The following is a 13,684-nucleotide window of genomic DNA, read 5'->3' on the forward strand; positions in this document are numbered from 1 at the left end:
TTTTTGCCAAGTGATCACAATTCTGGAAATTTTATTTTATCTTATAGATATGCTACCTATATGTACCACATACACATGAGATTATTTATTACAATAGTGTTTATAATAGCAAAAAATTGGCAATAACCTAAATGTCTGTCATAGGGACTAAATAATTTTGACACACCCATTAAAAGTAATGATAGGGATGCCTAGGTGGTTAGGTTGGTTAAGCATCCAACTTGGCTCAGGTCATGATCTCATGATTTGTGGGTTTGAGCCCTGTAACAGGCTCTGTGCTGACAGCTCACAGCCTGGAACCTGATTCAGATTCTGTGTCTCCCTCTCTCTCTGCCCCTCCCCCGCTGTGTCTCTCTCTGTCTCTCAAAAATGAATAAATGTTAAAAAAAAAACTTTTTAATGAAGTAATGATAAAACACACTCATCATGTACTAACAAAAAAAAAAAGATCTCCAACATATACACACACGTATATATGTATGTGTATACAATATATCATTTTAAAGGAATAAATATATATACATATATAAATATGTATATGTATACCCTTATATTTGAAGAGAACATTTATAAAAATTTACACAAACAAAAACCCAGTGGTTGTACAGGAAAAAGAAACGGAGTGAGTAGGGTATGGAACAGGTATATAAAATAGGGAAATACCATACAGAAGAAGAAATATATCTTGAAGCATAAGAAAATCCTTCTCCATGAGCTCAGAGGTCTTAAAATTTACTCTCAAAAAAAAAAGTTCAAAAAGAAAATGCAAAGAAAAAACGGGGGTAAGTAAGCAAGATTTATTTATTTTTTTTTTTTTGAGAGGGAGGGAGAGAGAAAAGCAGGGCTCACCCAGTGTGGGGTTTGTGCTCACCCGAAGTGGGGCTCACCTGATGTGGGACTCGAACTCATGAACCGTGAGATCATGACCTGAGACGAAATCAGATGCTCAATGACTGAGTCACCCAGGCGCCCTCAAACAAGATCTTAAACCATATTTTAAATCAGCATTGCAATCTTTCAAGTGCAATAATATTAAGTCATTTTGAACAAAATAACTTCTAACACTTCCTGTTAAAGAAAAAATAAATTTAATCTAATTTTACTAAAAATATGTGTTTTTCATATATTATTCATTTTTTTTTTTACTTCTAACCTATGAAGAAAGGTAAGCTTTTTTAAAGTATCAAAATTATGGTGAGAATTAATATCAAAAGACAGGATAACTCCAAATTCCATGCTGTAAATGAGTTCAAGAGTTGTTACTCTTGCCTCGCATCCAGTTTAAGAGGCACAAAACATAAAATGCTACTTATATCCTTTTCAGTCAGGGTAATCTTGTTATGGTCCACTAGCAAGATCAATTTTGTTATTCAGTGTCAGATCAAAATGCCTACAGCCCATCCTAAAATACTTTTATATGTGTACCATTATGTACATAATCAAATGGTGAGACATTTTAATAGCTTTCAAATGGCAGACTTTATAATTATGTTCTAGCTATCTCCACCCCAATTAGCATAAATCTCAATTCAACTATGTGTTATCCTGGACCTTAACCATATTTTCATAGCAAAGTTTCGTTTCTTGACTACTGAATCTCCTATAAGCTAGCTTTAAGCTAACGTATTGTATGAATTCCCAAGCATTATTTAAAATACATACGCCAATAATGTACTGATTTTCAATATGAAGGCTACTACAAACTCCTTTCATTCAATTACTTAACAAATTGAACATTTTGAACAAACTGAATTATTAAACAAATTCTATGCGTGGTCATTTTTCCCACCATGTAGAACAGTTGAGCGCTAAAAACCTTTTTGGAGACATATGGGAATAAAATAGACAAAGCTAAGAAACAGAGACAAGATACTGAGATCAAGTTCATAGTATTTGAGTCCATAACTCCAGTTATTCATAAGGTCTATCCTCATTCTTTTCCTGGGGGTTCTGTCAGACACTCCAATGCCCTTATGATTCACCCCCCTTTTTCTTAAGCTATTTTATAATTCCATTCATTGAGCATTTTGACAAGTATTCACTGAGCACCACTGTGTGTCAATTACTGTGCAAAGTGCTACGTATACATTAATGAAAAAGATACACATGACTCTTGCATCAGGAAATTTACTTTGCTCAATTCCTCCTTTACTTTTATAGAGAAAATTTTCAGTGTTTTTTAAAATGCTTTTTAGAATGTCAGCATTTACTGGTGCAGTGAAGTTCTTTTCTTTTCTGTTTTTAATATAATTTGTTGTCAAATTGGCTTACATATAGCACCCAGTGCTCATCCCAACAAGTGCCCTCCTCAATGCCCATCATCCATTTTGAAGTTCTTCTTCAAATGGAGTCAATAATTTACTTTTTGGGTGCCCCACCCCCCAAAAATTCTTGTGATTGAAAATGACTAAAATTAGTTTTAAAGAACTAACATCAAAAGAAAAGTCATGCTTGACAGAATGACATGTAAAATACACCTTCTGTATCTGTATTATTTTGTCATCTTTAGATCTTCTTAAAGTAACTAATTTCTAAAATAGATGTTGCTTCTTCACCAGATTTTATTTTCCTTTTTGAATTCACGTTTTCAGTGACTATGAGCCCTCTAGTGGAAGGCAAAGAAAACAAAAATTTTGTGCAAGTTACACGTTGCTCAGTAAGAATGCATTTTCTTTTTTTGGCACCTTGCTGATGAAATAGCTATTACAAAATTTTTAAAATCACAAAATAATAAAATACACAAATAGTTGTAGGCTTATACTATACAATAAATGCCAATACCACTGTAGGAAAACACATTCAGACCACCTTCTATGCACTCTATGACAAGACTGTTCAGCCTCTCTTTCCTGAACATATTTCACATACAACTAACCTACAATTTCTGAAGTCTCCCACAAACGTGACTTCCTGCATCTCAAATGCTAAAGAATGAGCCATGACAAAACAGGCCTCTATACCAAAGGGCAAGTGCAGGAGCAATGTCAAATATTCCTCCCACCACCACCAGTGACCTTTAGATCACACTTCGTTTTGTCAGTGAGCGCCTTGCCTCCTGCTCTTAGAGGAGATAAGTTAACTATCTTGTGTCTGAAAAGTAAGGGGAAGGATGGATTCTGGCTGGCTGTATTTCAGATGAGAACTCTGTTCACTGCACAGGCATCCCACACAGAATGAAATCAGGAGCTTTAAGTACAAAGTCGAATCCTACCAAACTTACCCCAACTTATTTTAATGCAACTCTTAATGAAACACTTCACATAAAAAACCCAGGATAAATGCCAACTCATGCAGGCTTCCAGGAGAGAACAGGTATAAACTGGGACTGTCCTAAGTGTAATGCCAGAGAGTGCAATTCCTTTTACAGGTCACTTAAATAAGGAAACTTGAGAATGGTTCAAGTTTAATTCAGCTGAAATAGAATTAAAAATTCCTTGTCACCTAAATATTGACATTAGATAAATTCAAAGAGAAAGGCTGACTTTTACACTATGGAACCAACTAAAATATGTTAAACACTTAAAAAAAAAAAAGACATAGCTTATCTTTCAAAGCTCATATCATATTCTTAAAAATAAGTCTCTTAAGTGTTGGCCACATAAGAAAATGTCATTATATATCTTCAAGTCTACTGTTTGATCATTCTGCCAATAAAGTCCAGGATTAGTCTGTCTAGAGGTTTAATGACTCATGGATCTCAAAGAATCAGCTTCTGGCTTCATTGTTTCTATTTTCTCTTTCACTGATCGCTGCTTTAGTTTATGTTTTCTTTATTCTGCTTACTTGGGTTTAAATTGCTTTTCTTTTCTAAGTTTCCTAAGGTGGAAACTGACATCAATGCTTTGAGACCTTTCCTATTTTCTAATATAAGTATCTATTGCTATAAACTCTGCCCTAAGTACTGCTTTAGTGGCAGCCTACAAATTCCACAGTATGTTTTCATGTTAATTCAATTAAAAATGTTTTCTATCCTCTTTTTTGAAATCTTCTTTGATCGTTAGGTTATTTAAGAGTACGTTAATTAGCTTCCATATATTGGGGGATTTTTCCAACGTTTTTATTTATTTTTGGGACAGAGAGAGACAGAGCATGAACGGGGGAGGGGCAGAGAGAGAGGGAGACAGAGAATCGGAAACAGGCTCCAGGCTCCGAGCCATCCGCCCAGAGCCTGACGCGGGGCTCGAACTCACGGACCGCGAGATCGTGACCTGGCTGAAGTCGGACGCTTAACCGACTGCGCCACCCAGGCGCCCCTGGGGGATTTTTCCATAGCTCTCCCTGTCACTGATTTCTAATTTAATGCCATTGTGACCAAAGAACATATCTTTTATTACTTGGATTTGTTTCCTGGCCAAAATCTAGTCTATCTTAGTTACCGCTCTGTGTATCCCTAATAAGAATGAATATTCTGCTGTTTGGCGGACTGTTCTATAAACATCAATTAGGTCAGGTTACTTGATACTAATGTACAAGTCTACTCTATCTTTGCTGATTTTCTGCCTACTTGTTCTATTAGTTATTAAGACAAGGGTACTGAAATCTCCAAATATAACTGTGGGTGTGTGTATCTCTCCTAAAAGTTTTACCAGTTTTTGCTTCATATATTTTGTTTGTCCTTTTATTTAAAGTGTGTTTAACTGGTGGTTACCAGAGGGGAGAAGGGTGGGGGGTACGTTAAATGGGTGATGGGTATTAAGGAGGGCACTTGTTGTGATGAGCACTGGGTACTTTATGTAAGTGATGAATCACTAAATTATACACCTGACACTAATATTACACTGTACGTTAACTAACTGGAACTTAGATAAAAATCTGAAGAAACAAAGAATTGGTCACTATGTTTTCAAATTTTTCTTAGGACTCTTCAGGCTCTCCTCTCCTTCGAGGACCCAAATTACATGTATATTAAATACTTGATACTGTCCCACTGGTTGTGATTCTTTCACTTACAAATTATTTTACTCATTTTTATCTGTATTTCATTTTGCATCATTTCTATTGGTTTGTCTTCAATTCTCGAATCCTTTCTTCCTCAGTACCTAATTTTCCATTATCCCCATCAAATATATTTTTCATTTCAGATATTATAATTCTCATCTCTACAAATTCAATTTGGGTTTTATTTTTTATATCTTATTAATCTCTAATTTACTTTTTAAAATTGTATGGGATACAATTCTAATAACTACTTTAAAGTTTTTCTTGCTAATTCTGCCATCTGTATCACTTCTGGGTTGACATCCTGTGTCTAATTACTTTCTCATTATTGATTGTGTCTTCCTACCATTTTGTATGCCCAGTTATCTTTGGATGTCAAACATCGTGAACTTTATCTTGTTGGGTACTGAATACTTGTGTATTCCTATAAATCTTCTTGAACTCCTGGGAGGCAGTAAAATTACTTAGAAACAGTCTGATCTCTTCAGGTCCTGTTTTTATGATTTGTTATTCTGTCCCTCAGCAGTGCTCGTTTTAGCATTAATTATTCCCCATTGCAAAAGCAAGACTTTCCAAAATACCCTACCCACTGTTTCGGGAATCTTGAGGTTTGCTAGTCTGGCCACAAGGAACAGACATTATTCTTGGTCCTGGGTGAATGCAGGCCCGTGTTCCCTCTCATCATTTTGGATGACTCTTTCCCTGGCCACAGTTGCCAATCATTACTCCACTGAATACACAAAAAGAACCCTCTTCAGATCTCCAAGGTATCTTGCTGCTCATCTGTCTCCTGGCTGGTATTCTGTCTAGCAAACTATAGTTGCCTTGGTTTCCTGAAGCCCTCAGAACTGTCTCCTCAACTCAGGAAGACCTCTGGGTTCTATACTCTTGTCCCTGTGCAATAGCCTGAAAACTCTCTCAAAGCAGTATGCTAGGGCAATCATGGAGCTCACTTTGTTTATTTACCACCTTTCAGGTGTTATTCTCCTTGATTGCCTAATGCCAATTTCTAAAAAAACACTGCTTCAAATATATTGTCTATTTTTTCAGATGTCTGAGGCTGAAAGGTAAATTCAGGCCCTATTACTCCATCTATACTGGAAGCAAAAGTCTTAAGCATATATTTCAACTACTACTTTTACTTTAAAATAATCAAATAAATGTTGCACAGCAAAGGAAACAACCAACAAAACTAAAAGGCAACCTACGGAACGAGAGAAACTATTCGCAATTGACATATGTAATAAAGGGTTAGTATCCAAACTATATGAAGAACTTCTAAAACTTGACACCCCAGAGCCAAATAATCCAATTTTTAAATGGGCAGAAAACATGAATAGACATTTTTCCAAAGAAAACATACACATGACCAACAGATCATGAAAAGATGCTCAACATCACTCACCATCAGGGAAATACAAATCAAAACTATAATGAGATATCACCTCACACTTGTCAGAATAGCTAAAATTAACACAAGGAACAAGTATTGGTGAGGATGTGGAGAAAGGATTCCCACTGCTGGTGGGAATGCAAAGAAGAACAGCCACTGTGGAGAACAGTATGGAGGTTCCTCAAAATGTTAAAAATAGAACTACCCGGGGCACCTGGGTGGCTCAGTTGGTTGAGCGTCCGACTTTGGCTCGGGTCATGATCTCAGAGCTCATGAGTTCAAGCCCCGTGTCAGGCTCTGCACTGACAGCTCAGAGCCTGGAGCCTGCTTTAGATTCTGTGTCTCCCTCTCTCTCTGCCCCTAACCCACTCGCAGTCTGTCTCCGTCTCTCTCAAAAATAAACATTTAAAAAATTTAAAAAAAAATAGAACTACCCTACAATCTAGCAATTGTACTACTACTTACCCAAAGAATACAAAAATACTAACTCAAAGGGATACATGCACCCTGAAGTTTACATCCAAAGTGTCCATCAACTGATAAATGCATAAAGAACATAGATAGATAGATAGATAGATAGATAGATACAATGGAATATTACTTAGCCGTAAAAAAGAATGAAATCTTGCCATTTGCAATGACATGAATGGAGCCAGGGAGTATTATGCTAAATGAAATAAATCAGTCAGAGAAAGACAAATACAATATGATTTCATTCATATGTGGAATATAAGAAACAAAACAAATGAGCAAAGTGGGGGAAAAAAAGAGAGGGGGGAAAATCCAAGAAGCCGACTCTTTAGAGAACAAACTAATGGTTATGAGAGAGGAGCTGGGTGGGAAATGAGGTGAATAAGTGATGGGGATTAAGGAGTGCACTGGTGATGAGCACTGGGTGATGTATGGAAGTGTTGAATCACTATATTTTACACTTGAAACTAATATTGTACTGTATGTTAACTAATTGGAATTTGAATCAAAATTTTAAATGAATTAATTATTTAATCAAATGTCACAAAAGTACTGGTAGGTTATAAACATCAGACAATAAGGAAATTACAATGATTACAAAACTCCTAAACTTTCATTACACTTAATTTGCCTTAAAACTTTACATTTTAGATCTAAGATAATCACCTTGTATTTTTATTACTGTCTTGTCGTCACTTATAGCTGGTAGCATACTCACCATCTAACAAAATGCACTGAAATGTACCTGAGTCATATGACATTGTTAAAATTTTCCAGTCAGAACAAATGCTTAAGAATCTGGCATGCCTAACAACAGATGTTGGCGAGGATGCAGAGAAAGAGGATCCCTCTTGCACTGCTGCTGGGGATGCAAACTGGTGCAGCCACTCTGGAAAACAGTATGGAAGTTTCTCAAAAAATTAAAAATAGAACTACCCTATGACCCAGCAATTGCACTACTAGGTATTTATCCAAGGGATACAGGTGTACTGTTGCGAAGGGGCACATGCACCCCAATGTTTACAGCAGCACTATCGACAATAGCCAAAGTACGGAAAGAGCCCAAATGTCCATCGATGGATGAATGGATAAAGAAGATGTGGTATATATATACAATGGAGTATTACCCGGCAATCAAAAAGAATGCAATCTTGCCATTTGCAACTATGTGGACGGAACTAGAGGGTATTATGCTAAACGAAATTAGTCAGAGAAAGACAAATATCATATGACTTCACTCATATCAGGACTTTAAGATACAAAACAGATGAACATAAGGGAAGGGAAACAAAAATAATATAAAAACAGGAAGGGGGACAAAACAGAAGAAACTCATAAATATGGAGAACAAACAGAGGGTTACTGGAAGGGGTTGGGGGAGGGCAGGATGGGCTAAATGGGTAAGGGGCACTAAGGAATCTACTCCTGAAATCATTGTTGCACTATATGCTAACTAACTTGGATGTAAATTTAAAAAAATAAATTAAAAAGACAAAGAATGAAATCTTGCCATTTGCAACTACATGGATGGAGCCAGAGAGTATTATGCTAAGCAAAATAAGTCAGTCACAGAAAGACAAATATCATATGATTTCACCCATATGTGGAATTTAAGAAACAAAACAAATGAGCAAATGGGAAAAAAAAGAGAGAGAATCCAAGAAACAGACTCTTAACTATTAGAGAACAAACTGATGGTTACCCGAGGAGAGGTGGGCAGGGGGATGGGTTAAATAGGTGATGGGTATTAAGGTTAAATAGGTGATGGGTATTAAGGAGTAAATCCTCCATCCCAAGGCCTCTTTGTAAAACAAATATTTGTTAACATCCCCTTGACCATCTTGAAAATGAATTCAGAGGTAAAAAATCTATATATGTACTACGTAAGATATATATTCCTAACTGTATAATAAAGAAGAAATAAATAAGTGTAGTTTAAATACTTCTTTTTTTTTTTCAACGTTTATTTATTTTTGAGACAGAGAGAGACAGAGCATGAACGGGGGAGGGTCAGAGAGAGGGAGACACAGAATCCGAAACAGGCTCCAGGCTCTGAGCGGTCAGCACGGAGCCCGACGCGGGGCTCGAACCCACGGACCGTGAGATCATGACCTGAGCCGAAGTCGGCCGCTCAACCGACTGAGCCACCCAGGCGCCCCAGAAGTGTATTTTAAAAAACAGCATATTTAAATAAGTAAATGCTCAGCCACCAGGTCGTAATAAAGGAGCCAGGGGCTTGCAACCACATGAATGTAGTCCATCTGCCACCAGGTAGCTGGTTTCCACCTTCTGACCCCACTCAATAAATATGTCAGAACTCGGGGCACCTGGGTGGCTCGGTCGGTTAAGTGTCTGACTTCGGCTCAGGTCACGATCTCATGGTTCATGAGTTCAAGCCCTGTGCTGGGCTCTGTGCTGCCAGCTCAGAGCCTGGAGCCTGCTTCACATTCTGTGTCTCCCTCTCTGCCCTTCTTCTACTTGCTTGCTCTCTCTCTCTCTCTCTCTCTCTCTCAAAAATAAACATTAAAAAAAATATGTCAGAACAGTATCTTCCAAGAACCTTACATGTTCACTTATATATGCCTCTTAGTGGCAATGGTACAGAAGACAACTGTCACTGAGCTATTAAAGGCCACTGGTGTTTCCCTTCCTAAGATATTCTTAGACGCCTCACTACTGGCCTTCACTACAAGTATTGGCATCACTTGTTAGAAATACAGATTTTCAAGCCCTACCTCAGACCTACCGAATTAAAATCTATATTTTAATAAGATCAACACATTATAGTACGTAAATTAAAGACTGAGAAGCCACTGGGCATTCCTGAGGGGCATGACAAAGGGTAAGCCAACTGTACATAATTTTTTATTTATTTATTTTTTCCCAACGTTTTTATTTATTTTTGGGACAGAGAGAGACAGAGCATGAACAGGGGAGGGGCAGAGAGAGAGGGAGACACAGAATCGGAAACAGGCTCCAGGCTCTGAGCCATCGGCCCAGAGCCTGACGCAGGGCTCGAACTCACGGACCACGAGATCGTGACCTGGCTGAAGTCGGACGCTTAACCGAATGCGCCACCCAGGCGCCCCTGTACATAATTTTTTAAATGGTTATTTCAAAACTTATTCTGAAATTAAAAAAAAAACATATTTGAAAACCTCTAACAATATTTTACCTCCAAATTGATAATAAATATTTACCATTTTATGAATAAACTAATTAAGTAAATGCTTATTAACTCAAAACTAAGATCTAGGGCCAACTGATACTCATTCACTCAATAAACACTAAGGGTCTATGTGTAAAGCATTGTGCCAAAACCTGGGAGGGAAGAGGTCATAAAACAGGTCAAAACTACCCCAGAATGCAGTTAAAGATCAAACTGAAACTCCTTAAAAGAAAAATAAGTAACATACTTTTGTATCTGTCAAACACAATTCTGAGATCCACAGAGATTTAAAATAATTGAACCAAATCTTCTCTTTTTGTGGCCACCAGTTTCTGAATGGTATTGAGGAAACAAATCACTAATAATACTTTAAACTGAAGTTATATTCCTTATCAGTAGCTCCATTTCACAGTCCAACTCAAACTGCTTAAAGATCCACTCTGGTAAGAAAGAGAATAGATAAGGACAAAGAAAGGAGCAGCAGAGAGATGGGGGGAGGGGGTGTTACCCAGACAAAAAGGAAGGAAAGAAAGAGAGAGAGAGACTAGGCGGCAGACAGGGAGAGAGCAGAACAAGAAAGCAGGCTTAACTGAAATAATTTAAACAGTAACAAAAGAAAATGGGCAAAGAAAGGAGACATCAGCAGAACAAAAGAGCTAACTACTCTCTAGGGTAGGAGTTGGCCAACAGTTTCTGTAAAGGGTCAGAGAGTAAACACTTTAGGCTATGAGAGCCATATGGTCTCTTGTAACTACTCAACCCTGGAGATGGAACTGAAAATAGCCATAAACAAGAAGTAAATGGAAAGGTATGGCTGTGTTCCAGGAAATCTTTATTTTGGGGGGGGGGGCGGGGGGGAGAACAGGTGGCAAGCCAGATTTGGCTTCAGGGCGTAGTTTGCTGACCCATGACCCACCCCATGCCCTAGGGGAAAGAATTCACCGGGTTCATACATACACACTTAACAAAACAAATTGCTGTTAAATCTGCATTTAATAATGATAAAACAAATGCTCTTTTTTTTGTTTTGTTTATAATACTTCGCCAATGAAAGAAGAGTTCAGAGATAATATTGAAAGATATCTTTGTTCTCATCACCACCTTCTACAAAGATTAGAGATGTGCTTCTATCTTCCTTACAAAGATGAATTAATCATTCATAAACTTATTGGATTTATTTTAAACGTCTACAACTTCCTGATGAGATACATTCCAAAACTTAATCGTCTATTATGTGATCCAATGTTTTAGTATTTCCCTTTATTCTTCCTGAACCTATCTTTCTAAAGTCCAAAGGAGACTATCTCATGCATCTATCTAGTTTTTGCAGAATGTGTCTATGCTCTCACTATTCATTTGACTTATTCATTAAAAATGTGTTAGAAATTCTTCAAAAATTCTATCTCCATTGGTTATCATCTATCTTTTTATCCAAGTTCATATACCATGACCATGATAGTTGCCATTTTACAGACTTTATTGATTTCTAAAGTCCTCGTATGACAGACACTGCCACGGTCCCAGTCCACACTGCCTCATCATCTACCAGTCCCTGCATAGCAAAGTCTTACTATATCTCCCTAAGTGCTTTCTCTGGCCAAAAGAACCTGCTTGGAGAATGAGTTCCAAAGAGTTAACACCCTCCAAGAACAACCCTAGACCGATAACAAAGGAGAGGTAGGGTTTATAAATACTTCATCTCCTTGCCCATGAGGTAAGATAACTCTGAGGCCATTCTACCCTGCCTCCGGGAAGTCCCACTAAAATTGAGACTCGTTTGCCAAAAGAGGTAATCTGCTCTTGAATGTGCAGTATTGTGTTTTTTCTCTTAACTGGATCATTGCTCACTCCTCTACACGTGGTGTCTGGGATTGCCTTCCAAATTATTTTGTCTGCCTAAGGTGGACCTCAATCAAACTAAGAGGGTCCTCTAAACTTAAAATCCTTGGGTTCCTGAGATTTTACACTGAGACATGTTCAGAGTATTTCAGCCATGAAACCACCACTGTTTTCCCCAAAGATAGGATTACCTTGTTTCACTTTTGCTAGTTTTCAAAAGAACTGGTGAAGCCATCATTTTATTATTCTCACAAGACACAGCAGCACATCACGGTGGCAACTTTAGGCACAATATAAGGTGACTCCCAGTTATCTTACCTGTGATAAATGAATGCTCAAAACCCAATATCCTATTAGTATAATTTTAGATTTGTTTTTCCTCAAATGCATGACTTTGTACGTAGTCACAGAGAAATTTATGGGCCACTTCTGGACAACAGAAATAGTATAAACCAGATATATTATACAGATTTTTTTAGTTTTCAATTCAAATAGGAATACGGTATAGAAAAATAATCTTCCCATGAAATTTTTTCATTCTCCCTTTCAAAGGTAGGAAATATAGAACCATAAATACTATTTATAAAAGTCTCCCATTTTGAACATGAAGAAGCCAACAGAATTGATCCCAAGTAGCCCACAGATACAGAAAACTCATGAAACCCTTTTGTCTATTTGCCTCCTTGGGAAACTACCTCCACCTTCAGCCTAACGTAGAAGTTCTAGAGACATCAGTAATTTTCCCCATTCTCTTACCTCCCACTTGTGGTTAGTCCGTTCCATCCTACCTCTCTAAAATGTCTTAAAACTGTCTCTTCTTCATTCCCACTGCTCTTATCCCAGTCTGCCTTTCCTATGCCAATAACCTTCCATCTAGTCTGTTTTATTTCATTTCTTCATTCTGGAAAATCAGATAACCTAACGCTCCCTCATTAAACCTAACATCGTTCAAACCTCTAATAGCTCAAGTCCTAAACATCACTTTCAGCATTTATATAAAACACATGGACATTTACATGACATTTCGATAACTCATTGCCTAAACATTTCAATGTATTTGTATTTCTGTTTGGAATGAAGATTAAAAATAATGTTTACCTAAAGATTAAACAAAATGTTTACCTGTCTGAAGCTATGTCACTGGCAATTTGGTGCTTCACTCCTGACCCATTTTTAATAGAATCCTGTCTTGTGAGCCCATGAGATCGACTTTTCTCCACTGCAGGTACAGATAAGTCACCTGAGGGTCCTTGGAACTGGGCCTGCTCATGCAGTTTTGCCTTCTTCTCCTGAGGCGCCTCCTCGTTCCGCAGTCCTCGGAGAACCTTTTGATCAGGTTGCTGTGGTGTGTTAGATCCACTGTTATAAAACCATGCTCCTGATTTAGTGAGGATTTCTTGTTGTTTTCGGCACAAATTACATACCCACATAACCTGCACACGAATACACAGGGAAAAAGATTAGTGTTTCCAAAAGTTAAAACACAAATAAAAAGACAGTTCAAACCAACAAAAAATTACATGGTTATCCTTTCTCAGGTTAAAATGTAATCCAGACTAAATGCTAATATTAATTCTATCGCATACCCTTTCTTTTAATTTTGTCCGAGTAATTATAATGAAACAATGCTAACTGACAGCAGAAATACGAAACGAGAGTACCAAATTACTAGTTGTTTATCTGTAGTCTTTTCAATTACTTTTTATTTAAATGAGGAGCACGGTATAGTACAGGGAAAATGGATTTTGAGGCTAGACAGACTTGGGTTTAAATACCAACTCCAAGATTAGAAACTTTGCAACCTCGAACAAGGCAATAAACCTTCGTATCTATAAACCTTAGCTTCCTTAATGATACAATAGAGAAATAGGGAT

The 13,684-nt window shown here is 37.4% G+C and overlaps 1 protein-coding gene across 24 annotated transcripts in view; it reads right to left on the reverse strand.

Moving 5' to 3' along the window:
- Nucleotides 1-13,684, reverse strand: part of RIMS2 (regulating synaptic membrane exocytosis 2) — a 614,217-nt gene that overhangs the window by 416,570 nt on the left and 183,963 nt on the right. For 23 of the 24 annotated variants that reach the window (XM_047088894.1, XM_047088906.1, XM_047088888.1 and 20 more), the window contains one exon: nt 12,933-13,243. In XM_047088894.1, coding sequence (XP_046944850.1) covers nt 12,933-13,243 — 311 coding nt within the window. Of the gene's footprint in view, nt 1-6,696; nt 6,712-12,932; nt 13,244-13,684 lie in introns of all 24 variants that reach the window. The other variant, XM_047088900.1, reaches the window with a different exon arrangement.

This window comes from Lynx rufus, unplaced genomic scaffold (genome assembly GCF_022079265.1).
Source record: "Lynx rufus isolate CCGP_SWC_20201006 ecotype Redwood Valley unplaced genomic scaffold, mLynRuf1.p SCAF_26, whole genome shotgun sequence".
NCBI classification, from domain to species: domain Eukaryota; kingdom Metazoa; phylum Chordata; class Mammalia; order Carnivora; family Felidae; genus Lynx; species Lynx rufus.